Source organism: Acanthopagrus latus, chromosome 12 (genome assembly GCF_904848185.1).
Source record: "Acanthopagrus latus isolate v.2019 chromosome 12, fAcaLat1.1, whole genome shotgun sequence".
Classification (NCBI taxonomy): domain Eukaryota; kingdom Metazoa; phylum Chordata; class Actinopteri; order Spariformes; family Sparidae; genus Acanthopagrus; species Acanthopagrus latus.
Genome location: NC_051050.1, coordinates 17,110,529 through 17,138,379, shown reverse-complemented (window position 1 = coordinate 17,138,379; position 27,851 = coordinate 17,110,529). Strand labels below are relative to the sequence as shown.

General features: G+C 42.0%; 1 protein-coding gene and 1 long non-coding RNA gene across 12 annotated transcripts; one reads left to right on the top strand and one right to left on the bottom strand.

Annotated features, from left to right (window-relative positions):
* Positions 1-25,002, bottom strand: prrc2b (proline-rich coiled-coil 2B). Of its 11 annotated transcripts, none has more exons than XR_005078348.1 (34): positions 24,795-25,001; positions 20,688-20,865; positions 20,404-20,581; positions 19,902-20,004; positions 19,336-19,399; positions 19,020-19,163; positions 18,308-18,621; positions 18,056-18,180; positions 17,795-17,958; positions 17,091-17,169; positions 16,808-16,982; positions 15,693-16,038; positions 15,407-15,591; positions 14,424-14,625; positions 14,137-14,344; positions 11,999-14,023; positions 11,067-11,230; positions 10,731-10,846; positions 10,498-10,639; positions 10,106-10,182; positions 9,634-9,921; positions 9,449-9,550; positions 9,159-9,351; positions 8,973-9,070; positions 8,758-8,903; positions 8,374-8,614; positions 8,051-8,218; positions 7,786-7,865; positions 7,583-7,664; positions 6,759-6,968; positions 5,891-6,151; positions 816-973; positions 605-709; positions 1-476 (listed from the first exon to the last, which is right to left on the bottom strand). XR_005078348.1 is itself a non-coding variant. In XM_037118358.1 (31 exons), the coding sequence occupies exons 2-31, from the start codon at positions 20,800-20,802 to the stop codon at positions 5,984-5,986; spliced, it is 6,699 nt and encodes a 2,232-aa protein (XP_036974253.1). In that variant the 5' UTR covers positions 20,803-20,865; positions 24,795-25,002; the 3' UTR covers positions 3,748-5,983. The 11 variants fall into 11 exon arrangements, 9 of the variants coding, with proteins under 9 accessions (XP_036974253.1, XP_036974250.1, XP_036974254.1 ...); XR_005078347.1 differs by having other exon boundaries at positions 816-954; XM_037118358.1 differs by lacking the exons at positions 1-476; positions 605-709; positions 816-973 and having other exon boundaries at positions 3,748-6,151; positions 20,404-20,578; positions 24,795-25,002.
* On the top strand, positions 985-4,347 carry LOC119030615. Its single transcript, XR_005078349.1, has 2 exons — positions 985-1,956; positions 3,340-4,347. It is a non-coding gene; the product is annotated as an uncharacterized LOC119030615 (long non-coding RNA).
* Positions 25,003-27,851: the final 2,849 nt, after the last annotated feature.

Here is a 27,851-nt window from a genome sequence, read left to right as displayed (position 1 = left end):
TAGTGTAAATGCAATGATTTTTATTTATCAAATAAAAAAAAAACAGAGCATCCTTTAGCAAAACAAAGGTAAGCATGGACGCAAAATGGTGACACTGAAAGGAGTGGATAAACATGACTTTTTACCGAAAATCTAACATAAAAAAACAGGACATAGAAAAATGTAAAATATCAGACTACATGTAAATCTTGGCATCATAGTGAGTTTAAGTGTACCAGTAAAAACATAAATGTGCAAAGAGTTTGGTTTTCAATAATCAATTTGCATTAACTTGCAATCTCAGCTGATCTATTGGCCAATGGTCCAGCAGGTCACCAGTTACAGGACATTTCGGAGGCGGCGTCACTGTTTCGCCGTGTGCGGATGGGGGACCAGCCAAACTCCGACTGGGCGTCGTCAGTCTGGTGGAGACGTCCCAAGCGGTAGCCGTGTTTGGAGCCCTGTCTTCCTGCCCATGCGCGAGGCTTGGGGTTCATCTGGAAACAGATGAACTGGAAGTGAGAGAAGAGACAGAAGCACTGTACACCGCCCTGATGTGTTCCCAGAAACAGTCACAAGTAGAAATAAAGCCATGATCCCATCAGAAATCACATCCTTTTCTCACCTGGACGAAAACAGTTGTGTTCATGTGAAGAGTCTCCACTCTCTCTGACAAGTGATTCAACCACTCCAGATGGTCAGCGATAGACTGGCTCAGATCACCGTTGCTCTGTATTAGAAAAAAACAATGTCAAATCAGAAGAGAGCTCCAGAAAAAGTAGTTTTGATCAAACAGTTGCTCCTATAGATAGGGATTTATTGCTTGTGTAATTTACCCCAGACAAGTTGTCCTTCAGTTCAATGGCAGCAAGGCGAACATGCTCCAGTTTATCATTCTGCTCTTTAAGCCGGTCGTCAAGCTCCTGCATCATCATCAGGCCTTCATCGGGTCTGATGCCGGCCTTGGTAGCCATGCTGGGACACAGAAACACACCTGTTCTTTAATAAAAATGGTGACAAATGAGGCCTATAAGACCGTATCTGCTTCTACCCCAAAAAATTAAAAAGGTGATTCTTTTCAGCACAACATACAGTGAAAAGGTTTACCAGTAAAGAATTTCAATCATTTCTTCATTGAGACTTGCTTGAGTACAACCACCAGAGGGAGACACAGCTTGTCACTCTACACACTGGAACACATGCATGTGCTGCAGTGGAAGTAACCTGCTGCAATCCTTCAAGACTTAGGAAATGATGGTTTTACCAGCAAATCAATATGGATGGGGACAGAGATACTGCACACATGACATTTCTTTGAGTAAAAATCTGACTATAAAATAAGCAATACATTGGGCAAACAACAAGTAATGCCAGCTTTAATTCATCACTTGGTCTTGATCGGCCTCAGATGGCTACATGGGCATATGAAACCAGTTTTTACCCACACTAGCTGCATAAAACTGGGAATGCGCCCTATTTGCTTTTGGTCCTCAAGGTGTTTAGGGATGCAACAACATGATGGTTTTTTTTTCTTCCTGATACCTTAACTTTGTAAATGGGTAGATACTGAGAACTGATCAGGGAGCCAGGGAGCAAAAAGGGGGGGGGAAAAGTTGTTTTGAATGGCTTCATTGTGTAATGTAGAAAGTAAAATGTCTGTGCTAAAGGGGAAAACATCCAACTGTTTCCAATAGCCAGTGGTGATGTCTCCATGTTTTGCTCGACCAACAGCACACAACCTTTTATACTGATGTAAAACAGAAGAATTGCATTCACACCACAATGAAGCTGGAGCAAAACAATGCTAGCTAGATGTTTATACATGGCGACCTGCACGACTAATCGATGTCCAACACGGTCTACCACTTTTTTTTCTTTTTCTTGTTGTTTACTTCAGACTAAAAACGCTGTAAAGACCTGTGGCAGTTTTACATTGGTTACCAGCAGATTTTCTTTGGCAGAGTTAGCCCTATCCAGGTAAGATGGCTGACTTTTTTCCCTCTCTGACATATAACGTACGGATTTCTCCTTTTCCCCCCGTTCATCACACTAAAGCGTTATACTCGCTTTTTCAGGCTAACGCTAACTAAACTTTGAAGATAATTCGCTTGCTAATTTGAATCATTTGTATGCAGGGATTATAACTACTAAAACAGGCCGCAGATGTTTTTTCTTTTTTTAAATTTAGCTAGCAGCGCATCACGGTCGTTAAAAGTTATCATCTCGTTACAAACTCATCAGTCACTTTGAAACGAGGCTAAAGGCTAACGGTAGATTTTACACACGCATGCTCCACCGACTTTACTCAGACTGCAACTGCCGGGGCGACAAAAAGTACACAACAGAAGCGAAAGTTACCTCGCTTATCTGACGCAGAAACACTCCAAGTGCTCGGGAAGTAAAACGCCAGTAAATTCCGCAGTGACTTCCTCCGTCCCCAGCCACAAAGGAACAAGTTTCTTCGTCCAGACAAGCCTCTTTTGTCCCGCAAACATCCCTGGAATCTGACACTTGTGACGTTACGGAGCCTGCTTTTTTTTTTTAACAGGCGCGTTACTACTATGATGTGGTATTACGGTAATTTGTGGTTATTAGATAGTAAGAGGAAGAATCATCCTTTAAATGTTTGGAGGTAGCAAGAAATCAGGTTTAATATCATGTCACTTAATACTTAAGTGGATTAAAAGGTAATCTATAGCGCCCTGACATTTATTTAAGTAATGTCTTCGTGTAGACTTGGGTGACAAGCCGTTAGTCAAGATTTTTACCTATCACAAATAGTTTTATCTGGCTTGGGTATGTTAAAGTTCCAGCATCATATGACGAAAACATGACAAAAATCCATCTAACTTTCCTTTAATCGATGTGGGACAGTTTAAGATTTGTCCTCGGACTCCTTGGGTGGTCCTTGCTCCCGGGCTGGGAACCACCGCAGCTTGCTGGGCAAACATGGACCGTACAGGCTGACTGAAAAGACTCCTTTAAACTGCATAAACCTGACCCATCTTGGTTTATTTGATGCCTTGAATAAATTGCTTTTCATTTAAAGGAGAACTTCATGCCAAAACAAAAATTCAGTCAGTATCTGTTCACCCCCAAACACGATTTAAAGTCGGGTTTAGTTTCAAAGTCGACAAAACAGCAAAACAGCATTTCCTAAACAACTGAAGTAGATGGGGATTCTGAAAAAAAAACAAAAACAAACAAAATAAATAAATGGCACTATAAAGCTTGTCGGGCGTCATCCAAGTCTTTAGAAGCCTCGAGATCCCAAATTAATTTAAGAAACACAGTCTGAAGTGGTTGCAAAAGCTCATAAGAGTATAAATAATGTCATTTCATATCAATTTGTTATTTCAGGGCGTCTAGACTCTTGCTAAGAAACTCCAGAAATGTCCATGGACTAACAACCTTCACCTGACTTTCCACCAGCATGGGGTGAGAAGAAAATGACAGAATTTTTTGCTTTGGAGTGAACTTGTCCTTTAAAACACATTAAGAGCACAGGATAGTAAATGAACCAAGTTATGTTATATGGTTTCGACTGACATTGCGTAGCCTTACTGTCCATGCAGAGATTTGTAAAAACTGAATGCACTCAGGCATCTGGAGGAAATGCTGATTTTTGGCCTCAGCTTTGAACGTCTGTGTAAAATTCTACAAATGTGATTATTAAGCCTAAAATCATTTCCCCATAATTTCTCCTTTCACAAGAATTTGACGCATGATTTTAATATGACAAAGTGTGAATACAGAATCAACAGTACATTTAAGAAATCACAACTGCTTTATTTCTTTTCTTTCAATAAGCTCTTTTTTTTCCTTTTTTTTTTAAACAAGGGAGAATAATGACCAAATATCTGAAAGGATAAAGATCAGGTAGGATAAATAGAATGCTGGATCAGCTGTAGAAAGCACTGGTCCTCTGACAAAATGAAATATGCATCTTAAAAGTACAAAAAAAGTCAGGGCAACATTTTGGTGCAAGGTACAATGATGAGAAGCATCAAGATCTTTTGCGGTATGGGATGAGAGGCAAAACACTCCAAGCCCGATAAACCTATCAACAAGTGAAAGCAATCCATTCTGAGAACACAGTGACCTTTTCAACGTTAAATCCTTTATAGTGCCACAATATCTAAAATGAAATGTGGGTTTAAGCCTCCCCTGGCTGACAAGGCTTGACTGTACAGTTAAGTATGCATATACATATATACCAGTGAAACACTGTCATAAAGATAAATCGTAACATTTTGTAGTGTCATGGAGCGTTATGGTAAGCAGTAACATTTAACCAGTTATGACATTGGCATTGTGAAGTTTCAAAATGAGTGTCCGTTACAAAAAAGAAAAGAAAAGAAAAAAAAACAGAAAAAAACCCCAAAATGAATGGAGAATTCCAACAGCTTCACATTTTCAAATAGAACAAACACTTTAAAAGTCCTTCGTAGTCCACTGGAACTGCAGTGCTCACAAAAAAGCTTAAGCAAAGAGCGTATTTTAATTCAACAAGCAATGCTAAACGCCCCTCGTTTGTGATCATTAGATTCTAACAGAAAAAAAAAATGTTATTTGGACCCTGATTGTGATTATAGTTGGGCTGCAGTTATTGCTAGTGCCACCTCAGAGATCAGATGCTGAATAATCAAATGGAGATAATGAGTCAGTTTCTTCAGAATCGCCCCACTGTACTGTTGTGTGGGATTTTAACGGAATTAAGAGAGAAGAGTCTTTCAAAAGCCTTAAAAGAAAAAGCAAAGCGCCCCAAGCCGAGGGACGTAAAAATCATCACTTACATCACATGTTCATAAACAGATAATTTGATTAATTACAACCCAAACAAAGCAGTAAGAAAGCAAACATTTCAATCAGCTATTTTGAAGGAGGGGGAGGGGACCCTTTACAGCAAATGTGAATGTGGCTCCTCCCCACCCCCCATCCCCCACATGACTTCACAAAGAGCCCAAAGAATTGTTGCCAGCTTGGTTGATCAAAATCCACACAGTCGATGGCAGCACTATGAATGCTGAGTTCAGGTACAGTCTTTGTGAAAGGTTCTAGGCAGGAGTCCTGCGAGTTTACACACACGGTCCGCAGGTCACATGCACACGCTGTTATCAATGCCAGTGAAGTTCCCATGGAAGCAACATGATTTTGGTAAAATGTCCACCTTTCCAATTTACATACAGAAGAGAGCGAGCGACAGAATGTAAAAGCAAAGAACACAGTTTTAAGAAAAGGAATTGTTTCTACGAATCTAAGCAGTTGCGCCACAGTTCATGAGATGGGTGGAGGACCCCAGAAGATGCATTTCAAGGGGTGATGCACTCGACATTTGCCTTGTTGACATGCAGTGATGTCCAAAAATTGGAGGATTTTTTTTTCTGGGTTAATAAAAGAAGTCCTTTGCAGAGAGGGGGAATGGGTGGTGATGACTTGAACATTATATTTACCAGCAAAAAATTCCAATGAAAATATGACAAAAAAGTGCCCCGCTGCGGTTCAAATTTGTTTAAAAATATTTAACAGACTCTGCTTCTCATAGTGAGTTGTATCAAGTGTCTGCCTGGTCTTAAGGGCTACAGTCCATAAACAGGGAGTAAATACAGTTTGGCAAAATGGTATGAAAAATGTGAACCATCTGTGTGAGTTGGCCACTTTCCATTTACCCACCCTTGAGGAGTAACAAAAAAAAAACAAACATATCTTTTCTCTTTACCAATCTCCCCTTAAAAGTGACTAATAATAAATTAAAGAGGACCTTGAAGAGATCTGCTTAAAAGACTGTTTGTGTCTATGTATATATTTATATATATTTATATATCTCTATATGTGGTGTGAAATAATAATGTCCAGTTCTGACAGTTCAAGAGGAGTATTTCAGTATGATGTCTGCGTGTATGCCCCTTGCCTTTGTGCCTTGAGATAAGGTGGGTTTTCGAAAGCTCAGACAAGGGGCTTGTGTTGGCAGGCTGGGTGGTGATGAGGATTTTAAGGTCCATTGTTACGCCTTGCCCTCCTCTACTTTGACAGCCTGGGGTTTGATGGCTCCAGTGCGTGCTGGTTTGGCTTGCCCTGTGGAGGGCAGGGGCTCCTGGAGTTTGCTGGTCATGCCCCCGGATGATGTCTTGCCCTCGCCCACCGCCTTGCGAACTTCTCGCATGGTTTTATTCTGCATGAGGAAGAAGCAGAGTTACTACGACTGAACGGCACCTGGCAAATCATAAATTTAATGCATTAACATTTGTTTGGATAGTCCAAAGAAGCTCAGCTCAGCGATCAGGTAAAGAAAAAGTAGATGCTAAATAATTGACATTTTTTCATCTGCACAGTTTGTGAAAAATAAAAAACAACAACAATATTTACGAGCTAAATCAAGCTGACAGATGTTTTTTCCATCTTACAGATTATCCCAAAAACATGTGAAGCCTTATTCAGTTGATTATACTATAAGTAATTAGTGTTAGCTTGCAGCAAAATAAGCTCAAATAGGCATTTCAGATAAATCTATATTTGTGAAAATATTGTCATAGTAAAGAGTAGTTTAGTCTATACACACACACACACACTCATCAATACTAATATTTACAGTTAAGAATTATACTGTCATTAAATCATACTGCACTAAAAATATATCCTATGAAGATCTGTTAGATAAACATGTAACTGTATACTCAAAAGTTAAAGGCACACACTTAAATACACAACACAAGCAATGCAAATAGAGAAAAAGAAAATGGATTAAATTAAATTACCTATATTTACAGTGGGTGGCTCACCTTCATGCCATCCTCTGGCCCTTTAACAGGGGGCTCAGGGGCAGAGGGAGGGGTGGAGTGGGAGGGGTCACGGCCAGGATTGGGGTAAGGGGGGGAGCGGATGATGACAGGCTTGTTGACCTGCATGACTGGTCTCTGGATGGGGTTAGGGAAAGGGCCAGTGGTGGGGGGCCGCATGTGCATCACCATGCTACCCTGAGCAGGTGGGACCTGTTGGTCACGGGGGGAGGAGGGAAGGAGGGAAGGTGGGAGGGAGGGTGAGAGGAGATGATGGGGTGGGAAATATATAAAAAGACAATTAATTAGGATGCCAGTACTGAAATTCATCAGGCATTTTCAGCCAAAGACTTGTTCAATCACATCTGGTCACTGTGTTAAAAAAAAAAAAATAGTTTTGTAAAGTGAATTCACACTGTACATTAAGAATTGGATGTGTATACACATTAATTATTAGAAATAAATCTTGATTCATAAAAACCAGGGTGACGCATGCATTTAATGTTTTAAAGATGAATTCTAACCAATTTTAAGACTGATTTTGGACCAATAATATTTTCCGTATATATGCACACAAGTTTTGCCAGTAATTATAAAGTAATTAAAAATAAATTACAACTCAGAATCAGATGTAACGGCTTTTAAGGCCTAATATTTATACATTTAAATTTATGTTAAAAGATTCACACCCTGCTAAAAGTGAACCTTAAGATGGGCACTTTTTGACAACAGCTTCACTTGTTGCTGCAAATGTGACTCAACTCTTCAACTTCAGGTGCTCCTGTGTAAACTTTGAAGTGAATAAAGCATATTTGAGGAGAAAATACCTGTTGGGCAAAATGTGTAGGCAAAGGCCCGACGGGCCCCCCAGGGCCAGAGGGCTTCCCACTGGGGCTGGCAGACCCAGGCCTGAACAGAGCAGAGAAAGAAAAAACGTAGTTTTATAATCTATTTCCTAAAATTTGCATTTCTGATTCATTATAGCACATTTCTTCACGAAGTAAAAGGATCCAAAGTCATTTCAGCTCACCTGTATGACCCTGCAGATATGCCTGGGGAGTGATTGGGCTTGTCAGAGAACTGGAAGCCTTTCATCTCCATCTGTGAGCCCTGACAAAAAAGCAACAACACACAAATACACGCTGTCAATGCATGTCATCAACTGTAGACAGCTAATTTGTAGATAAGAGATGTGCCGCATTTTGTCGCACATGATAAAAAGGATTTTAACTTCCATTATTGCACTAAGGTCTGAACAGAACAGTTTTGGGAAAAGATCAGTAAGTCAGTCGCACCTCTCGGCTGCCAGTCATGACAGCAGGCTGGGAGCCAGGTGGCATCATTCGACGTGGGCCACCGACAGACAGGTTCTGTCCCTGCTGCAGCTGGATTGACTGCGGGAGGATGAGGTGTTGCTGGGCTGAGCCATAGCGCAGCTGAGAGCCAGGTAGGGGCATTGTCACCTTGTGAAGACAAAGAATGTCATTTATATAGTTATCATTTGAGTCAATACTCTAATGAGGGTCTATGCTATGAAGGCTTATACCTTGTTGGCTAACATTGATGTTGTGTATAATTTAACTGAATCCCTATAAAATCTGTTGTCAATTTGACTCACCTGGATGAGCTGAGAGTCCATTAGCTGGGAGGAACCCATCCCAGGCCCCTGGTTCATCTGGCTGTCATAGACAAGCTGCTGGCTGCCATTCATAGGCTGATAGTGTGAGCCTGACTGTGGTTTGACCATATCTGAGGGCTGCATGCCAGGGAAAGCAGAGTAGGGCCCTTTTAGAGGGGCTCCACCTGACAGCACCATAGGGTTGGGCTGTGACAGGTTGGGGTGCATGTAAACCTGGGACCTGAAGGGAGGGACACAAAGCAGGGCTCCAGAATGAGTGGAAGGAAAACAGAATACACAGTGGTGCCACATACATGAAACAGATAACAAGATCAAATTGAAAAGCCAATCACTAGTGGGAACTCAATGAAAAAGTTACAGTACCTGAAGGGGGGAATAGAGTTGAACATCTCTTGGGACTGGGAGACAGGTAGACCTCCTCGAAGCCCCAACTGAGCCTGAGCTTGAAGAGACGTGTGCAAAGAGATGGGTATCTGCTGGGCTGCAGCCGCCTGAAAAGATGAACAAATCTAACATGATTACAGCTCTGCTGATACACAAACTAGCATGACTGTGTCTGTGTGTGTTTCTCTCAATACCTGTTGGTAGGTCTGTTGCTGGGTCATGGTAGGAGGCACAAGGCGTGGCTGGCTGGGAAAGACGTGACCATCCAGGTACAATGGGGGAATATGATTACCTAAAGAAGGGACCAGAAACAACAGGCTTTACATTCTTCTCAAAGAATTAAGTGCCCATCAAAGAGAGAAAAGGAAATGCAGTTTTACCTTGCATGGACATGGAAGGTGCTACTGATGCCACAGGCATCGGAGGCATGGAAACCCCTCCAAAAGAACTGTAGCTGACACCACTTGATGAGCCCACACTGCAAGGAGGCTGAGCGCCTGAAGAATTTCCACCAGGAGAGCCCTGCTCAGGGAGGGACTGAGAGTTCTCCCACGCTTTACGAGCTGATTCCATCTGAAGAAAAGAAACAATTAAAGCTCACATGCATGTTGAAATTACAGTTTCGCAAATATGAGGTTGCTCTGTGTGCATGGGATTGTAATTCAAATACCTTGAGTGTGAGGTCAGCACTTGGGAAGGAGATTGGATTGAGGTTAATGCCAGGCTGCAGGTGGTTGGAGCGCAGCATCGGGATACTCTGATTGAGGGCCGTCTGATTAATGAGAAATCAGGGTCAATACGTGGCAAGTAAAAATCTCATTTATAAGATAAAAAAGTACAAATCTAATCACTCACATTGGTGGTAAGTGCATCCTGAAGCTTGTTGACAGGATTGGACACGGGCACCGGGGTTGAGCCTGGTGGCAGGCTGAAATCAGAGTCTTTGGCACTGACACCAAACTCAATAGGAGGCACGGGCAGCACGGTGTCCACATGAAGGTCCACACCATTAACCGGTGTGATAGGGCCACCTTCCAGCCTATCGACACCTTCAGAGCCTTTGCGGTGCTTTAGGGAGCGTTCATTTCCGATTGGCCCTGGTTTGTGCTGTTCTTTACTCTGCTCAGGGCCAGCATCAGAATCCTGGCCAAGAAAAGAAAAATGCACTCATTTGTTTGTTTCTCTAAGCTTTCTAATAATATTTAAGCAGATTTGTTATTTGTCAATAATGGGGCCGAGAAGAAAAAAAGTTAACTGCAGAAAAACAATGCAGGCAGAGTATTTACAGTGTGGGTGGAGGTTTCAGAGAGCAACTGCATTTTACTACCTCAGAGTTGGGCTCGCTCCCAGTGTAAGACACCTGTTTGGTCCACGAGTCTCCCCCTGAAGACTGCACTGAAAGAGCTAAAACACATAAATGGATGCTGTCAGTGAAGAGTACAAAAAATGTGTCTTTCTTTACACAGTAATTAATTGAAAAACATGCTTTTGCCTTTAAGAAAATGAGATTTGTTGACACCTATACAAACACTAAAACATGTAGAAGGATTTTAAATATCTCCACTTCTGGCTGTTTAAAGAGTAAAATAAATATTAAAAACTACCATATGCTTTTGTAAAATAACAAAGGGTTAAGGAATGTTACAAAGATATAGTTTCATAGCTGCAACAAAAGCATCATGAACAAAGCATTGACACACAGTGGGGTCTGTTTAATACCTGAGCTATTGCTCTCCCAGATTTCCGTTCCCAGGTTGTTAGAAGAAAGCGCGTCATCAGGTTGTTCAATGCTCATGCTTCCCTGCTTTTTTGCAAAGCGTGGTGGTATCTTGGATGCAATGGTCCTGTTCTTCACTGGCACCTTGCACAGCAAAGAGAGAAACAGCTTAATCAACTGCACACTTTTTTTGACTTGATTACCAAGCATCTGGATTAAGAATATGTCAACTTACAGCAGCTCCTTGTTCCTTCCTCCTTCTATCATCTTCCTGTGGGCGTCTTTGCTTTTTGGACAAGGCATCCTGGTATCCATCTGGATTAGAAACTGGTCCCCCTGTGTCCCCCTCAACTACAAAAATAGGCAGGTGGTCAACACATAATTATCTGAAGATAGGAAGGCACCGAAGTTCTCAACATTATCTGTAACTCTGTTTAAAACTCATAAAGTAGACAAGTATCCGCACTGATTGTCCAGGGACTTTTTCCAATGTCAATAGTAAAATATCACTATTAGAATTGCTCAATTCCATCAACATAGACAAAATTAAAAACTTAAAAAACAGACTCACTTGGGTAGCTGCTGAGCTCATACTGGGAGAGAGGTTCAGCTATGTCTGTCTTGACAGGTCCTTGCTTCAGCTCCTTGTCCAATTTCTTCCCTGAGGTCTCACTGGACTCCCTCTCCTCCGGCTGCTCGATGCTATAGACTGGGCCTGAATCATCGGTGCCCCTGCTGCAAACAGGGAGAGACAAGGAGACAAGGAGGCTTAAAGTGGGTATTCTGAGCATTTCTAAAATACAAACATAAAAGAAATGTAACAGTGACAAAATAAGTGACAAAAGAGAAGAAAAAGTTTCAAAGTGACTTAAAATTCAGGCATAGAGGGGTTAATGGTTTAATAGCAGGAGGACCAGAGGCAAACTATGGTTCTTTCTCAAACTACCTCCTACACCTGTTCCCTACCCAGTTCCATCTCAAACCAATTAGCCTTGAGTATCAGTAGGTAACAAACCCTCTAATAGCGTCTCTACACATTTGAATTACTGACCACGTGCAATGCCATCTTCGTCATGGAGGGAGCTCTGTAAAAACCGAGGTTTTGTGCAACTACCCATAAAAAACAAACTCGTTCACTAGAATTCCCCTTAATCAGAACGACCTGCAATAAGCTGGTAAAAGCTAGGCATGTACCTCAACATTACATTTACTCCATGTAGAGTAAGCACTTGTTTTCATACATTTACGACATCGAATTGTTGGTGAGCAAAAAATTGGCATTCATTCCCGTCACTGTGAGTGTGTCAATATATTAAAGTCAAAACAATATAGGCAACAAACTGGGCTGCTGGTTTCTATCCAACTATGTTAGAGACACTAGAGCATTAATATAAAAGCGAAGCACATATTGAGAATGCTTCATTCCCAGTAGAAATGCATATGGGTACAGGACATAACTGATTAATTAGTTCAACACAAATTTTGTTTCATTATTCAACTCACCTCTTACAAGATGTCCCTCCATTCTGCCAGCTGTCACTCCTGTTAGAGGAGGAGGGAGGGGGATTATCAGGTGTACGTGTCATCTTGCCTGCTTCCAGCAGTGATGGCTCTCCCTTCCTGTTCTGCCGTTCCACCAGTGGTCTTTGGCTGGAGAAGCTTCTCTTGCAAAGTTCCCTCTTCTCACCAGAGCCTGGTTCACTGTGGCCAGAGTCTGAGGGAATATCACTGTGTCCCTGTGTAACTGCACCCCCACTGCCGCTTCGCTTCTCTCTCCAGTCACCAAAGTCACTGTTTTCTGATCCCGTCTCCCATTCCTCTGCCTGACCGTGTTGGCTCGGACGTCCACCAGCATAGTGGCCACTTGGCCAGTTGTCTTCCCCGCTGCCTTTGGCGCGACCAGGCCAGGGGTTTGCAAAGTCTCCATTTATGTACTCTTCGCTTGTCCACTGGTTAGAGCCAGGTTCACGTTCTTGTCGTAGACGGCGGAAACGTGGGGGCTTGTCTTGACGGGGTGGACGACGTCTCCTTAACATCTGCATGTCAGGGTTGTCATTGTTGAAGTAATATTCTCCGTCGCGGTCCTCTGTGCCATTTTCCATGAAGGAGCCAGTGAATTTAGGAGGGTATTTGAGAGCCTCACGTTCAACAGGGGGTCTGCGGGTGTACGCAGTCTCAGCTCCGGGACCATAACCATTTTCTTGCATGGAGCTACCACTGCTAGTGAACTGGGGCCCACGGCCCCTCCATGTAGAAATGTCCCTGGACCCTCCAAAGCTTCGATTGTAACTACCAGTGGTGTTCAATCTGGGAGGCAGCATACGACCTCCAAAACTTCTGTTGGCCTTGGCCTTTTCTCTTGAATCTTGTGCTGTCTGGTCTTCTGTGTACACCTTGTTGGATCTCCAAGAGTCTCTATCAGCTTTACGGACTTCTCCAGAATCTGTGTAACCTTCTCCATTTTCAGATCCCTTCTGGCGACGCCTCTTGGGTAGTTCTTCATATTCAGACGCTTCACTCAAAGTCTCACTGACATTTCGTCTCCGGGGCTTGCCCCTCTGGAAGTCCTCCACCTTGACAAGGTCCCTCGGTGGAGCTCTGCCTCTGGCTGATCGCTGAGCACCACTACTGTTGTTATTGTTGTTATAAGCCGCTCTGAGATTGTCTCCACCTCGGCCACCACGGGTTCCACCTCTAGAGCTAAATTCCCTAAAACCTCGACTGCGGCCTCTACCGGTTCCCCTAACGGCACCAAAGGCCTGCTCTTCATCAATGAAGATCCAGTTATTGCGCCGTGGTGCATGGGGCTCCCGGCTCTCCTGGCTATCTCTAGGTGGTTGGCTCTTTCCACTGTCCCAGGCGCTCTCCTTGGGAGAGTCATCACTGTGGGTGCTCAAAGGTCGCTCTGTTTTGGTTGGAGCTGGTGACTGACGCTGCCTCTCTTCAGGCTGCTTCTCAACAGCAGGTGAGGCTGAACGTCTGGTGCTGGCAGGCTGGTTATCTTTCTTCAAGTCATAAACATTAGTAAGGACTTCTTTCTCCAGGCGGTAAGGGACAGTCTTCTCCTCAGGCTCAGGTTTGGGTTTCTCATTCTCCTTGTCTTCTACTTTGAGAGCCTTCAGAACTGGTTTCTTGATAGGCCCAGTTCTGCGTGTCAAAGGGCGCCCACTGGTCTCAGATGGCTGGCTGACACTACTACTTGAACTGGAACTGGGTTCAGACCATTGGCTCTGAGCACTGTTGAGACCTCCATCTTGTTTTTGGCCTCCATCTCTTTTCCAGCTGTCCTTGGAGCCATCTAAGTTTTCATCATGAGATTCGGGTCCATCCTTCAGATGCTTGTCTCTACAATCCTGCTTCGGGTAATCACTATCTGTATGATTCTGAGCAGTGGTCAGCAAGCCGTGGTGTTCTCTGTCTGGGCCGCGGTTCTGGTAAGCGTGATGGGGGAGATCATCTTGGGGGTGGCTCAGGCACTCATTGGCCCTCTCTTCATAAGAGTCTTGTTGGGAGCAGGCCATATCACTTCTGTGGAAAAAAAATAAATACAAGAAGATGAGAATGATGGAAACAGGTAGATTGCAAAGGATTTTTCATAGGCAAAATTCATGGGCTCTAAACACTTTTAAACAATAACTGACCTGTCATCTGGCTGACCATTGTCCGAACTTTCATGCTGTCTCTGGTAAGGTGGAGTGAAGCTGCGCAAGGGGTAGCCATCTTGGTTCCACATAGGGTAAGGCTCAGTGGAAGGGGCTCTTCTCTCCTGGTGCAGGTTGGGATGGCATCCCTCATCAGATCCCGGGCTGTTCAAGTGGTCTTGATGCATCATGGGTTTCATCATTCCTGCTGAAAACAGTGTTTTAAAATTTACCATGATAGAAAGCCTGGAGGAAACCGTCTGCACTAATTTTCATGAATTACTCACCTGAAGAGTGGACAGCACCAGGGTAGTAGTCTACAGGAGATCGTCCTTGGGCCATGCGGGGATCCATGAAAGGCGGCATCATCATCCAGCGGGGATCAAACCCAAGGACATGTGGGGGATAGTAGCCCCGCTGGGTGTGGCTTGAGCCAGAAGAGGGAGGGTGACCTGGCTGTTGCCAGTGCTGCATCTTGTATACTTGTTCCTGTAGAATATATACAAGAAATACACTTGTAAGAGATGGTGGGCAAAATCCACAGTCTGTGTTCTGTGTAAAAATTACTTCTAGATAACTCAAAACTTCAGAGTGAGCCAAGTCAAGAGGATTTCTTCTGATGTTAGTTTTCTCAGTTTCAACCAGTGGGATTTGAGAGTTATTTCAATGGACCTTAGAAACATGAACCTATTCTTTAATTTTGAATTTTTGATTGTAAACAGACGATGCTATCACTCCTATATTTTGAAATGTAGGATGATGCCTTATTAATACACTGCTATAGATAGCATTACGTGTTCTTGTTCCTCTTCCTTTATTTAACCCTTTTTTTTTCCAGGGAGGGTTCACTGAGAGCAGTGTTTTCCAGAAAAGCGCTGAGCACATTCATACAGTTACATATTCAACCCTGGAAGCTGCTCAGTACAATCACAGTCTGATCTGTCGTCTGAGCATTTGGGTTTAAGGGCCTTGCTCCAAAAAGCTTGACCTTTTAGGCCACCGCCCCCTACAACTTATTGCATGAGAAGACCAAACAACATTATCTTAAATAATCCCTCACAGAATTAACGGAATTAATGGATAATCCAATAAAAGATAAATAGGTTAACATCCTTCACCAGGCTCTCTGCTTTTCATGCTGCTGCGACTGCAACCTTAAAACAACCTGTCTTCGTGAAGCCCTCCTCTCACAAAGAAGCTGCTAATACATTGAGGCATTAGTGTGGGATTAGGATTGTATGGGTTAGAAGGGGCATCAGCTGGCACTCACCTGCTGCTGCTGCGGCTGCTTTTGAAAGCGGGGTGGGACGGGTTTGGAGGGATGACGTCCACTGTAGTCTCCTGGGGGAGAGGAGGGCTCCTGACCATCATCCTCGCTGCCACGGTAGTTAGAGAAGCCAGGTTCCTCACGGTAACTATGGCCAGGAGAGCTGTCTGCGACGCACTCACTTGCATCTGAAAAAATATACATGAACATTAGATATATTCTGCAATAATCTTTACATTTCATTTCTAATATGCAGGCCTAAATGTACAAGTTTACACACAGTCTTTACCTTTTGTGCTGTACTGCCAGCTCTCATGGTGGCCTTTACTCTGGTCCCTGGTTGGGGACAGTGGAACTTCTTTACCCTCTCCCTCTTTCTGACCCTCATCCGTCCTTGATGTCTGCCTCTCTGTCTTCCCAAACTTCTCATCCAGCTTTTTGAGTTTTTCAGCACAGGCAGCAAGTCGTTCTTCGCGGGCACGCCTCTCTTCCTCCTCCCTGCGTCTGCGGGCCCTCTCAACAGCTTCTGACAGCTCAGGTGACACATACTTGGCCCTAGCAGGTCCTTGAGCCTGAGATGGGCGCTGGTGATCTTCTTGGTCAGCCAGTGGCTCACCTTGGTTTTTCAGCTGGACCTTGAGATGGAACAGAGACAGAGTTAGATTTATTTGCTTTGCTATTACATGTGAAAGCATCTTTTAATCCCAAGCAAATCAACTGACTTCTTCCAAAATATATCCCGATGGTTCAATTCATGTTTAACTTTCTGAAAAATTGCCTTCTCAACTGTTGAAACATGGGCAGGAAAGGGAGGAAGGATGCAAAGCAAACAGGGTCTCAGGCCAGATTCACACTCCAAAAACCATTACATATTTAAAACCTTAGACCACTAGTATGTAAGGATATTATTTTGTCTGCTGAGCACACCTTCTCACACTGACAACTTAAAGCATTAGAGATTAATTTAGTGAAAGAAATTATTTTAATATGTAGACCTAAATGTAGAACTCTACTTGGTTATTTTCAGGAATTTGTCAGACCAATATTTCATGCTGAACAGGGCCAAAAACAAAGGCATAATTTTTATTTCCAACAGGTCTTTCACATTCTTTTCATCTGCCAAGCAAAAGGCTTAGCAAGTAGAAGTAGTCAGACACCTATCTCTATGGTTACTGCAAGGTCATCTCTCCCAAATCACAATGACAGTCTCACTCCAGGGTGTGCAAAGGCACACTGTTATTCATATGCTCTGCAGCATTGCCTTATCCTCTACAGTCACAGAGGGATTAAAGAAGGCGATGCATTTGAACTATGGACAACATCATAATGAGTTCGATAAAGACTGAGATTAAAGATAAGTAATCTCAAAAGGGAAGGATGAAAGTGGGTATAGGGTGTAGTTACCGATGAGTCTGTAGAGAGATATCTGCCGCTGGTCTTCCTGGGAGGCTCGTGATGGTGGTGTTGGTAAGAATAGCTCTCCTCGGGGCCCTCCTGGGGGTAAGACACTTCACCTGAACTCAGGGAGGACTGGCAGTCACGCTGGAACTCTCTCTCCCTCTCTCTCTCCCAGTCATTCCTAAACAGTAACAGAACAAAATGAAACCCTCTGAATGTTTGCAAAAAAGCAAAACAAGGGTTCCATCTTATTTATAACAATATTGAGCTATGAGGAAAGAGATCTCACCACATCTTTTTTTCACCATGTTCATCTTCGTCATCACTGAACTTGAGCTTCTCACTGTAATCTACTTCTTCATGGAGTCCTGAGAAAAAACAAGGCATGACTTTTTAGCAATGGTACTTTGGATGGGATGTAGAGATCTGAAAACATGAACCAGTATCCCATCAGCATGATCTCAGGTGGTTAACAACCATACTTTTGTATTCTTAAATTGGAGAGAAAACCTGTTTATTACAAATATGACATGATAGGTGGTCCACTAAATATACTGCAAAGACCAATACTTGTAGTGGTCTGTCTAATTGTGATAAATACAATGCTTTTGTTACAGACAAATTTGTCATTGGAGATAGACACCAGGTCTACAAAACTGTAGTATTGTAGTCCTAAAATCAGGCTAAGTATCAACTAGGTGTGTCCTGAGCAGATATCTGAGCACATCCTACTCATCTGAGAAGTCACACACACAATTGCTTAAGACATTTTGTTTCTAATACTGTGAAGAGATTAGCCATTTTAACCCAATAACAAGAGTCAGAGAATCCTGCAGAAGCTAAAATTAAAGACAGAGCTGCATCTGATCATCGACTCTCATCACTACATTGACTGAACAGTTGACTTACTATATTATGGAAATGTGTCTCTCTCCATGTAATTGCACTTGAGTGGTTTTTGTGCATGTGTGACAACATTTAAGAAACACTGACCAGCCCATCCATCCTCGCAGTCATTGTCAAGCTCATCCAGATCCTTCAGGTCCTCTGGATTAATGATGGCAGGGCGTTGTGGTCTGTCACCCGGCCTGCGGATGGGCTGAGAGGAGAGTCGAGGTGGAGCACGGACAAAACGATTCTCTCTTTTCACATCACCGCTGCAATCAGAGATGATTAAAATACAAATGAGCAATTGGCATGATATCACAATTTTTAGTTAATGTATACATGCTCTCATTATGTGAATGTACTTACTTGACAAGTTCAGGTTTGGCGTAGCTCTGCCTAAAAGCAGGCTTGCTGTCAAATCGGGCTGGGGCTGCAATGGTGGTAGGAACATGTTCTGTACCTGGGGCTTCACGCGTCTCTTTAGAGCACATCTGAACACAGCAGGACAAAACAATGTGATCATAATGGGCAACAAGAAGTTACCTTGTTATTGTTGGTTTTAAAACCAGTACATTGTCTTTAAAGCATTTCTGCCTGAAAAAGTCATACAGTACTTACAAATGCGGGCAACATGTCATGGTAGACAGCAGTCGAGGTGTGGTGAAGCTGGTACTGCAGGGCAGTAGGGACGGTTGTTCTGCGGACAGGCTGGGCGGGTCGCAGGGAAGGCTCCTTGGGGTCAAGGACTGGTGACTGAACTGTCACTACGCTAGAGGAGGTTGTGCCGGTGGTAGTGGAGGGGTGAGATGTGGCTGGAGGGGTGCCGGCCTCACCCAGGGCAGTGATCTTACCCTCAGGATCTGCTGGCAGGCCGAGGGTCAGGGACGAGGGTTGAAGGTTCCTGCCACCACCTTCCCTCCAGCTCGTCACATCTTGAAGAGGGGAGAGGTCGATTACAATAGATTCTATATTGCACTGACAAAATATACAATTAACCTGAAAACACACTTATTTCCATGTCTTTAATGACAGGAGTTAATTTCATGGTTGTAAGTAAATCACTGCTCTTTGTTTACTGGCCATGAAACAGCCAGTATTAATCATCCAAAAGTCTCCACTACAAACTTTTTAAAAAATGACAGCCATTGCCCCCAGCCACATTTCCAATCCCAAGGAAGCCCATTGTTGAAATTTGTTGTTGTTTATCAATGAGCCATTAATGTGTTTCACCAGTATCATAAGCTTCCAGACATCTAATAATTGGAATCATTGTTTAACAAATCTTTTAACCTACAAGACTGCCAATCAATTCCTGAGAGACCAGACTTACTCTGGGGGCGGAGGCTTGGTCCGGGCCCATACGACGGATCGAAGCCGCTTCTTTCCTTGCCAGCCCTGTCCTGTTCTCCAGCTGCCTTCAGCGTGGGAAATTCCTCGTGAGAGAAGGGCTGAAGTCGGTTTGAGGCCCTTGAACCTGATTTTGAAAATGAAATATGTTTGAACTTATCATTTTAAGCAGAAAAGTGTTCAACGAATTAGCAAAGACATGTGTGCCAGTGAGTCTGGACAGCCTACCATCCTCCATTTGCATGTCATTTAATTTTAATCACACCCACTCTCAATTATAGATAAATGAGATGACTCACCATCTTGCTCTACTGCCTTTCCATTTAGCTGGGCCCATTGCTTTGGTCCACCTGTGTTTGTGTTCTGTGGAAATAATAATAAAAAAAAGCATTAGGTTTATGACCTTAGACATTTTTCCTAATTTCTGATTTATATATGCAGTTTAAACAGTGTACCTTAAATTTAGATACTGCAGCTTTCGAACTGCTAAAGCATTGACAACAAAATCTGTATGTACCTGGCAGAAAGATTTTCCTGTTCACGGGTGCTACTCTAAAATTGAACCTGTTATTACAAACTGGGACACACTGACAATGTAAGATACTTGCCAAAAACTACCAAATGGATTATTAATGGTGGGATGTACGCCAGTTGTTTAGTCATAATTAGTTAAAGACTGCAGTGAGCGTTTTCTTGCACAGAAATGCCACGGTTTTAGTATAGATCTGCAGTCGTGTTTTACGGAGGGCTTTTACTCGAAGCTCAACTAGGGGGACAGATGTTTAATAATCATAACCTTCATAATGGTTAAAAAATCAGGACAGAAAGTCCCAGGCTTAACATAGTGACAGCTACATATACACACCTCCTGGTTGGCTACCGGTGAGGGCTTCTGAAGATTGGAGACAGACTTCTGTAAAGCCAGCTGTGGCTGCAACTCCGGCAGCTGTGGTATTGATGCAATAGAACTACAAAGAAGAGAGAAGAAAAAGAAATCCGTTAGTTTGGTGAACTCAAAGCGGGTACTGGTACTGCAAAATCATAAGACAGCACAGACTGAACTCTGACCTCTTATATAAAGATGACAACTACCTCTAATCATAAGGTAAGTGCTTTACAGCTTTAAAAAGCTTGAAGTGTCATTTTACTTTTTTCCGATACTAAAAAAGGATAAAAACAGCTGTTTAAAGTTGTGCTGATCTCTCAGAATGCAACTCTCCATTGCTATGGGAAAAACACATTTTACTTTCATTTCTTGACAGCATTAAGCCTTACGGTTGATAAAAAGTTAAAATTACTAAGGGCACAGTCCATTTACCCAAACTCCAATACAATGATTAGATGATAGGAACATTTTCTCCCCTCACCTCTTTTGTTCGGGTTGTTCCTGCTTGTTCGCCCATCCCGTACCGTCTTTAGGCACAATAATCACGTTGGGATCGTTTCCTTTGTTTTCGGACTTCAAGCTCGGCAGGTGAGCAGGTGGGGGCATGCGCCGGGCTGTGGCCACTTTGCCAAGACTCTGTAAGCCATGTCGCGGAACTACTGGGAGAGGAAACACAGGTGGATAAAGCAAGGGGGGTGTGAACAGGGTAACAGTAATGTAAATAGTGATTAAGTAATAAGAAACACACAAAATAATCAAACTTACCTGCGTTTTTCTGAGTTTCTATTGATTTTCCCTTGTACTTGTCAAATAGGCTGAGTGAGGAATACTTGCTTTTCCCATCCTTGGACTTGGTTATTTGCCCCAAACGATCGGACATTGCGATGTAATGTCATCGAGTATGGAAATTTTTCTTTGCGCCTCTTCCCAGTGCCTTCTGATTCTACAAAGAGAAAAAGACATTTTAAACTTGTGTACAAACCTCATCGAAGGAAAATAATTTACCTCTGGAGTGGGGGATGTTCTGCTACCCCATGAGGGTGGATAATATCTAGGATTCATTGATCTAGATTTTTTTGCAATATATATTCTGGGTTCTCATCATTGCTCATGTTTGAAAAGAAACCAAAGACACCATATTTTCCTTTAAAAAGTAAACCAATTTTTACAGGACGTAAAAAGACAATATATAATATATATATTGATAAAGTGTCAAATCAATTAACTGACAGATACAGAGTGAGACAAGAAACAACACACACCTGTTATTTTGTCAGAATTTGACTGTGTGAGCAACAAAATGCTGCATAAAAACATTTAGCTGTTTTGATATCATTGACCTAGAAAAGAATCTGGATTCATTATGTGGCCCTTGTGTATAAGATGTATGGCATACTTATTTACTTTTGCACACCTCATGTTTCAATTACTCGTGTCTATCAAATAACTATTACAAAGGATAACGTTGACATCTAGCTAATAATAATAATAATAATAATAATAATTTAAAAATAATTTGTTCTAAATTAGAAACCAAGGGACTAGTTATTTTGTCACACAGGTGCAGACTGTACATGCATGCTGGAGGTCAGATGGCTGCTTTGTATAGTTTTTGCAATGTGTTCATGTGCAACATTTAACAAAAGATGTGAGCCAACGCGAGTTGACGCATCAGTCACCCTTTGTCAGTGCTAGTTCTTCCGTATGTCAGGGCCCTGGCCACACAGGGATCATAAGCATTCCCAGTGCAACCTCAGCAACACCACAGTTGTACAGAAAACCACTTGGGCTCCCACTACGGCTCTGAAGAAGTGCCCTAAACACATGGAAAAGGCACTTTTGTGTTCAGGTTATTAGTTAATTACTACTTAATGTGATAAAATTCAGATACTGTCATTGAACTCTAACAGCACATTTGATATTATATGAAATGCGAGTCGCTCTGTGTTACCACCAGTTGTGAAACTTCACTTCAACCTCAGTTTATGTTTATTCCCAATCCTGACCTGAGGGCAGCAAGACCAATACATCAGAGTCACAGGTCTTCATGTAGGGGTTCTGTAATTTTTTTCTTTTTTCCAACTGCATACCATACAAACAACCTTATGGTGCTGTGAGCAGCTGTAATTAAAACCAATGCTGCGCAGTTGCTGTCAGACATAAATCAAAGCATCTGTATTATCTTTTTTTTTTTTTTTTTTTTTTACTTATTTGTGTGTGATAAAAAAAATAGTTCACAGTAAAAACCATTCCAGTCCATGAGATATCCCCGAATAAACTAGAATCTGCTTTCTGGTATTAGTGCTTCTGAGTTTTTTTTTTTGTTTGTTTGCTGTTCTGGGGTTTGAATGCCACAAAATAAATGCTGCATCTCATCACTCATCAGAGCGTCTCAAAACCTTGATTACGCCAGTACAGCTCGATGCTGCTCAGGGTAAGAGTTGAAATGGCTTTACGCAATTTTGGCTGTCTATTTTAAATGTCTGATCACTTGACATGTTTGACGTTTTATTCAAATCAAAATGAAGTATGGCAGGACCACGTTCTTGTTGGCAGGAAATAAGCACCATGATGTTACAATGCCAAGAATCCCTTCTATTTCCTGGTTGAAAACTCAGTTTACCTCCATTCTTCCTTTACTGCCGAGCCACTTTGTGCAACTGATGCTGCATTTGTGGCTTTCACTTCTGGTGTGTTCTAAAAGCACGAGAATAACCTTTTATATGCTGGTTATCCAAAGTTCACGTATGACAAAATCAGAGCCTGAATAACATTAAATTGTTAGCATCAACGCTTCTGGTTAAGTGGTTGATTTGCATTAAATAGCACCTTTCTAGGCTCCTGACAACTCAAAGCGCTTCAAGACATTTGTCACAGTCATTCATTCAATCACACAATGATAAAAAGAGGCTGAGTTCCTGCCCTGCTCATCGGGAGAGACACAGCGCTTTGTTTAGGATGCTCAGCCAATCACACACTGATGGAACAGGAATGGGGAGCAATTTGGGGTTCAGTATTTTGCACAAGGACCCATCAGGGTGCAACCAGGAGACCCAAGGATCGAACCACCAAGCGATTAATGAACGATGTGCTCTACTTCCTAAATCACAGCTGCCTTAAACAGGAACAGGGTAATATACACAACATACTTGATAAAACTGCACTGCAACTTATAACTACACTAATAACAGGAATACACAAAAAAACATAGGTAAACAGCAGCATGCAAGTATTTCAAATTCTGAGAAATATTCCAATGTATTTCTTTACAAGCAGCTACAATAACATGAGATCGGCCAACATGTTTTCCAAAGGCGATCTGATTTTTTGCTGTAAGTCTTAGAAGAAGAAATTACTTCACCGCGGACACTGCAATTAGATGGAGTACACACCCCAGCATGTATTTCTAGTTTGATGTTCTTCGGACACATAGCATAACATGTTCTTTGAATTGATGGTTGTGATGGTTACACATGTACCAAAACAAGTGATGTTGAGTGATGTGGTGTGACTACTGAAGAGACGGGGAATTAATAATACAGTCCACATATGATCTTATCTTTATCGCTGAAATAGCGTTCGACACGAACCCCCACATCTGATGTTTTAAATATTTTATACACAAACCTACGCATACGAATATCGTCGCTTGAACTGAATACCAGACAACCCCATAACGCATCGGAGGCCGCTCGATTAAAGCACCGCATAGGCGTTTTTACCGGGACTTCTTCAGGAAAAAAAACACATCTGTCCATCACGGTCAATTTAGACACCTTTTTAAATTATGATCACATCAGGGCATTTTCTACTACATTAATTTCAGACAAGATATTGAATTGCTACAAAGAACACCGCGTTACAGATATAACGTTAGTTAGCGCAAAGTCAGACATGAAGGCTAGCGCCATAACAGCAAGCGTTCGCCATTTCTTAACTCTTGTTTACATTTTAAATGTTATTTCCGCCAGACAACCAAAAGAAAAACCAACACGCAGCGAAAATGTATATATCGGGTGTAACTACAGTATTCCGTGTGACCGCAAATTAACGTCTGACCTCTCTAATGTTACTTGTAGGTGTCGTTATGCTAACATTACCTCTTTGAAAGCTAATGCTAATTCCAGCACATGAAACTGACACCAGGCAGCTCGCTGCACGGAAACAAAAACACAATTTGGCCAGACTCGTAAAACAAAACTAAAAAAGCGGTATTGGGCGACTTACTGCGTTAAAGACACTACTTAACATTATTTTAGATTGTAAAGCGACAACACTCACGTCAAGAAGAGAGCCCTAGTTGTACTGCTAACGATAACTAGCAAAATATGCTAGCTTGTGGCTAAAGAAAAAAAATACCTAGGCTATGTAAACATCAAGTGCTAGCGGCCAAGGTCCTGTGATGTTAGAGAAGTATAGCATTATTGTTACTGCACCTCAAGACTGTGGAGATACGTGCCGAAAACATATTTTGTGTTTGTTCAAGCAAACACACAGGAATAACAAAATACAACTAACGGCTCTGATTTAGCATCAGCTAGCTTCGACAGAAAACTAGCATAACGGCAATCCCGTTTAACTTGCAGTCTTGTGTTTCAAAAACAACCTTGACAGGCCGGGGCTCCTCACTGCTGTGGTGCTTTACACAATTTGACACCCCGTCTGCTGGAAATGTATGTAAAACACTCAGACCCTTGCTAACATTTTTCAACCGTTCTCGGCTCTCGGAACGGTCAGACGACAGGGGATGGGAATGTAGGACAAGGCGATTAAAAATGGCTGCTGCACAGAACAAAGCAACAATAAAACTAGGCAGCGGAGAAGACAAGCAAATCTGGAGGTTTGACACAACCATCCGCGTCCATAACTCACCGATTCAACGACTTAGTGTACCTTCTGGTCAGTGACAGTGATATATTTCCACAAAATGTTGTCTAATCAAAGGATGGATGGCGATTGTAAAGCCCAATCTTCATAGGTTGAACCGATCGCAGTGTTTTTGCTGGGGTCCTACCCGGCCTGGAAATGAACGGGGCTGTGGGGAGGCTGGATCGGCTCGCCTCAGCTTCATACGTCACCGGGCGACGTTGGCAGGGAAACGTATGGAGCGCCCCCTGCCGGCACTTACACAAACACTATAATCATTTTAAACTATATTTATTCGTTTTTTTTAATGAATAGGACATTGCAGAAACTGTAATAAAACACAGACGTGCACGGGCATTGAATTGATACAACTAAATCAGATTAAATAAGGAGCACCCGGTGATAAAGTGAGTGAGATAGACTAAATGAAATTATTGGCATAAATACAATTTAGAAAGAAAACTCCAAAACCTGATATATAAAGAGTTGGACTGCATACATTGCTCATTCTTTGATTTACCCAATGCTAACTCACATCTCCATTGTGTAAAACATGATTAAACTGAGGAGTCATATTCAGAGATGAATGAGCAATTTCGTGTCCATCCACCTGTTTATTACTTAGATTAGATTAGATTAGATAGACTTTATTTATCCCACAACGGGAACATTCATTTGTTACAACAGTTTGGGATGCAACAAGTACAGGAAAAAGAGTCAAAGTCTTTCATGTTGGGACAACTTAATGTCAGTGGCCACATTTTCAATCCTTTTAAAAACATTCATTTTATTTTCCATTCAGAGTTAATTTCTGTATATGAAAGATAAAATTTCATGGAAGTGTCCACGAATCCTAAAGATTACATTTCACCAGTAGTTCAGAATTTTTATTATTATTTTTTTTTTTATCAAGATATAAGAGGGAGTACAATATTTTCCTAACCCTAACAAGTCAATCCTATAGATACAATTTCATGCCAGTTTCAGAAAGTGAAAATATAATTTCCTAACCTTGACCAAAGTGTTTTTTGTTGCCTTAATCTGACCACAAACCAGATATGGTGTGGTTGCCAGCCACTGTTACTACCTCCCTGCAACTCAAGTGCAGGTCATGAATGTAGTGTTTTATTCAGCGAGAGAGATGTCCAATTGGCAAGAGAGATAATCCTGCTGAGAGTCATGAAAACAGTTCAAACTTGGCGTCCATGTATGCGAATCCTGCGTAGGTTATGTTTCGTGACAATTTCACAAACTGCCTTGATACTATATTGAGTGTTTCATGTATGACAAAATAATTATTCAGTTATAATGGTTTATTTGTTTTGTGCACTACGTCTGATTCAACAGCAGTCTCTGGTGGCAGAATAACAAAACCACATAAGAGAAAGTATTAAAAGTTTTGAGTATAAACTCCATCTCCTGATTCATCATTCATAACCCGGTTTTGAGTCATATCCTGGCTTTAATCCCGTTCTGGGTATGACTGATTCTGCTACTGGCATGATTGATGTCTTACTGAAAATGTGTCTCCTATTCAATTGAAAAATAACCACAAACGAGTACTCGATTAATCTGCTCTGTCCCTATCACGCAGACATCTGTGGAAAATATATGACAGGGTATTCATTCCTATCACATTAAATCGATGATGGAATCCCCCCTCCCTTGTTCTCACAAAATGATTTTAGTGCACTGGAAAAAGGAAAAAGAATCACTTCTTTTTTCTAGTTTTTGCAATCATCTGTGTTAACTGATTCACTCTTGTTTTTATATTTCTTAAATGATTATATTTCAGCTCCTCATGTCTGCTTCAGGAGCTCTTTGATGTAGATGACAACAGGAAACAATTATATACAAAAAAATTAAAGGGATGAAATTAGGTAATTAGCCTGAAACAGAGATGCAGAACATTCAAACATAAGACAGTAATTACAATATCCAACTATTTAATGTTACACCAGTGATGTAACGATTTCGTCTTTCTGCATTTTTGTAAATTAATTGGCTGCTTTTCACAAGGTTGCATAATAAGATTTTTTGCTCTGGTTTCTTTTTTCCAGATGCAACTAAACTAATGAAAGGCAACATTTACCAAAATCAATTCTTTCCAGTCAGATAAGACTGGTTCCTGGATGATTCCTCTAGAGGGAGCTCTTGTCTCAACCTTCTTCATACCAAAAGACTGCAACATACTGTATGCTCCCATTGACTCACCAGCTGGTATATGCCTCTTTAAAATGACCAAAAAAAGTCTGTAAACTTGGTGCTGCTTGCAGATATTTAAAAAAAAATAAAAGTGTTTTGTTGTTTTTTCAAAGTCACATTTATGTTGCACAGATATAAACCACAAACAAAAAAGAATGGTAGTATTTTATGTTTTTACCGCAGTGAGTAATCATTTCTAAATATACTAAAATGCAAATGCCGCTGACATTGTAACTCGCTCAGAGCAAATACCTGCAGCCTGCACAGAGGTCAGCGGTGGTGCCTGGAAAGGTTGTGGTGTCTATCTATTGTATATGTACCTCAGAGCACAGAGCATAAAGACACAACAGCAGGCCGTGTGGTGTCTGTTGAGTCAGTGCATGTGGACCCTGCAGAATCAGGCCTGCGAGCACTATCAGCACTTACTCACAGGGGTATTTTGGGTACACGCTGCACAGGGCTGGGGTGGGCCTGGAATTTGGCGCAAATTCAAGCAGACCACTGGGGTAAACTGTAATTTGGTGATGCTGCTCGTGTTTTAATGCCACGTTCATCCAACCTTTATTCAACCTTGACAAACTTCGCATAACACAGTGTCAAGTCAGACTGCAGATTCATTAATATCACGTCCTCTTTTAGAAAACCATCCTCTGTCTCTTTGTGTGCATACAGATTGATATCGACCGCGTTCGTGTGGAAAAGTCTATCACGGTGGTGGCGTCGATAAACATGAACAATCATACTCCGGGAACCAAGAACGGCCACAGAAAATCTCATTTCATTTTTCAAGCTGAATTAGTCAAATGTTATTATTATATTTTGCTGTGTACTGAGCGGAAATTTAGAATGACTAACCAA

Coding starts and splice junctions, on each gene's coding strand:
- prrc2b (XM_037118355.1), bottom strand. CDS start 20,802: ATGTCCGATCGTTTGGGGCAAATAACCAAGTCCAAGGATGGGAAAAGC. Junction 14,626..15,406: donor AGCAGCCGCAGCAGCAGCAG/GTGAGTGCCAGC, acceptor TATATTCTACAG/GAACAAGTATACAAGATGCA. Junction 7,866..8,050: donor TCATGACTGGCAGCCGAGAG/GTGCGACTGACT, acceptor CTTTTTTGTCAG/GGCTCACAGATGGAGATGAA.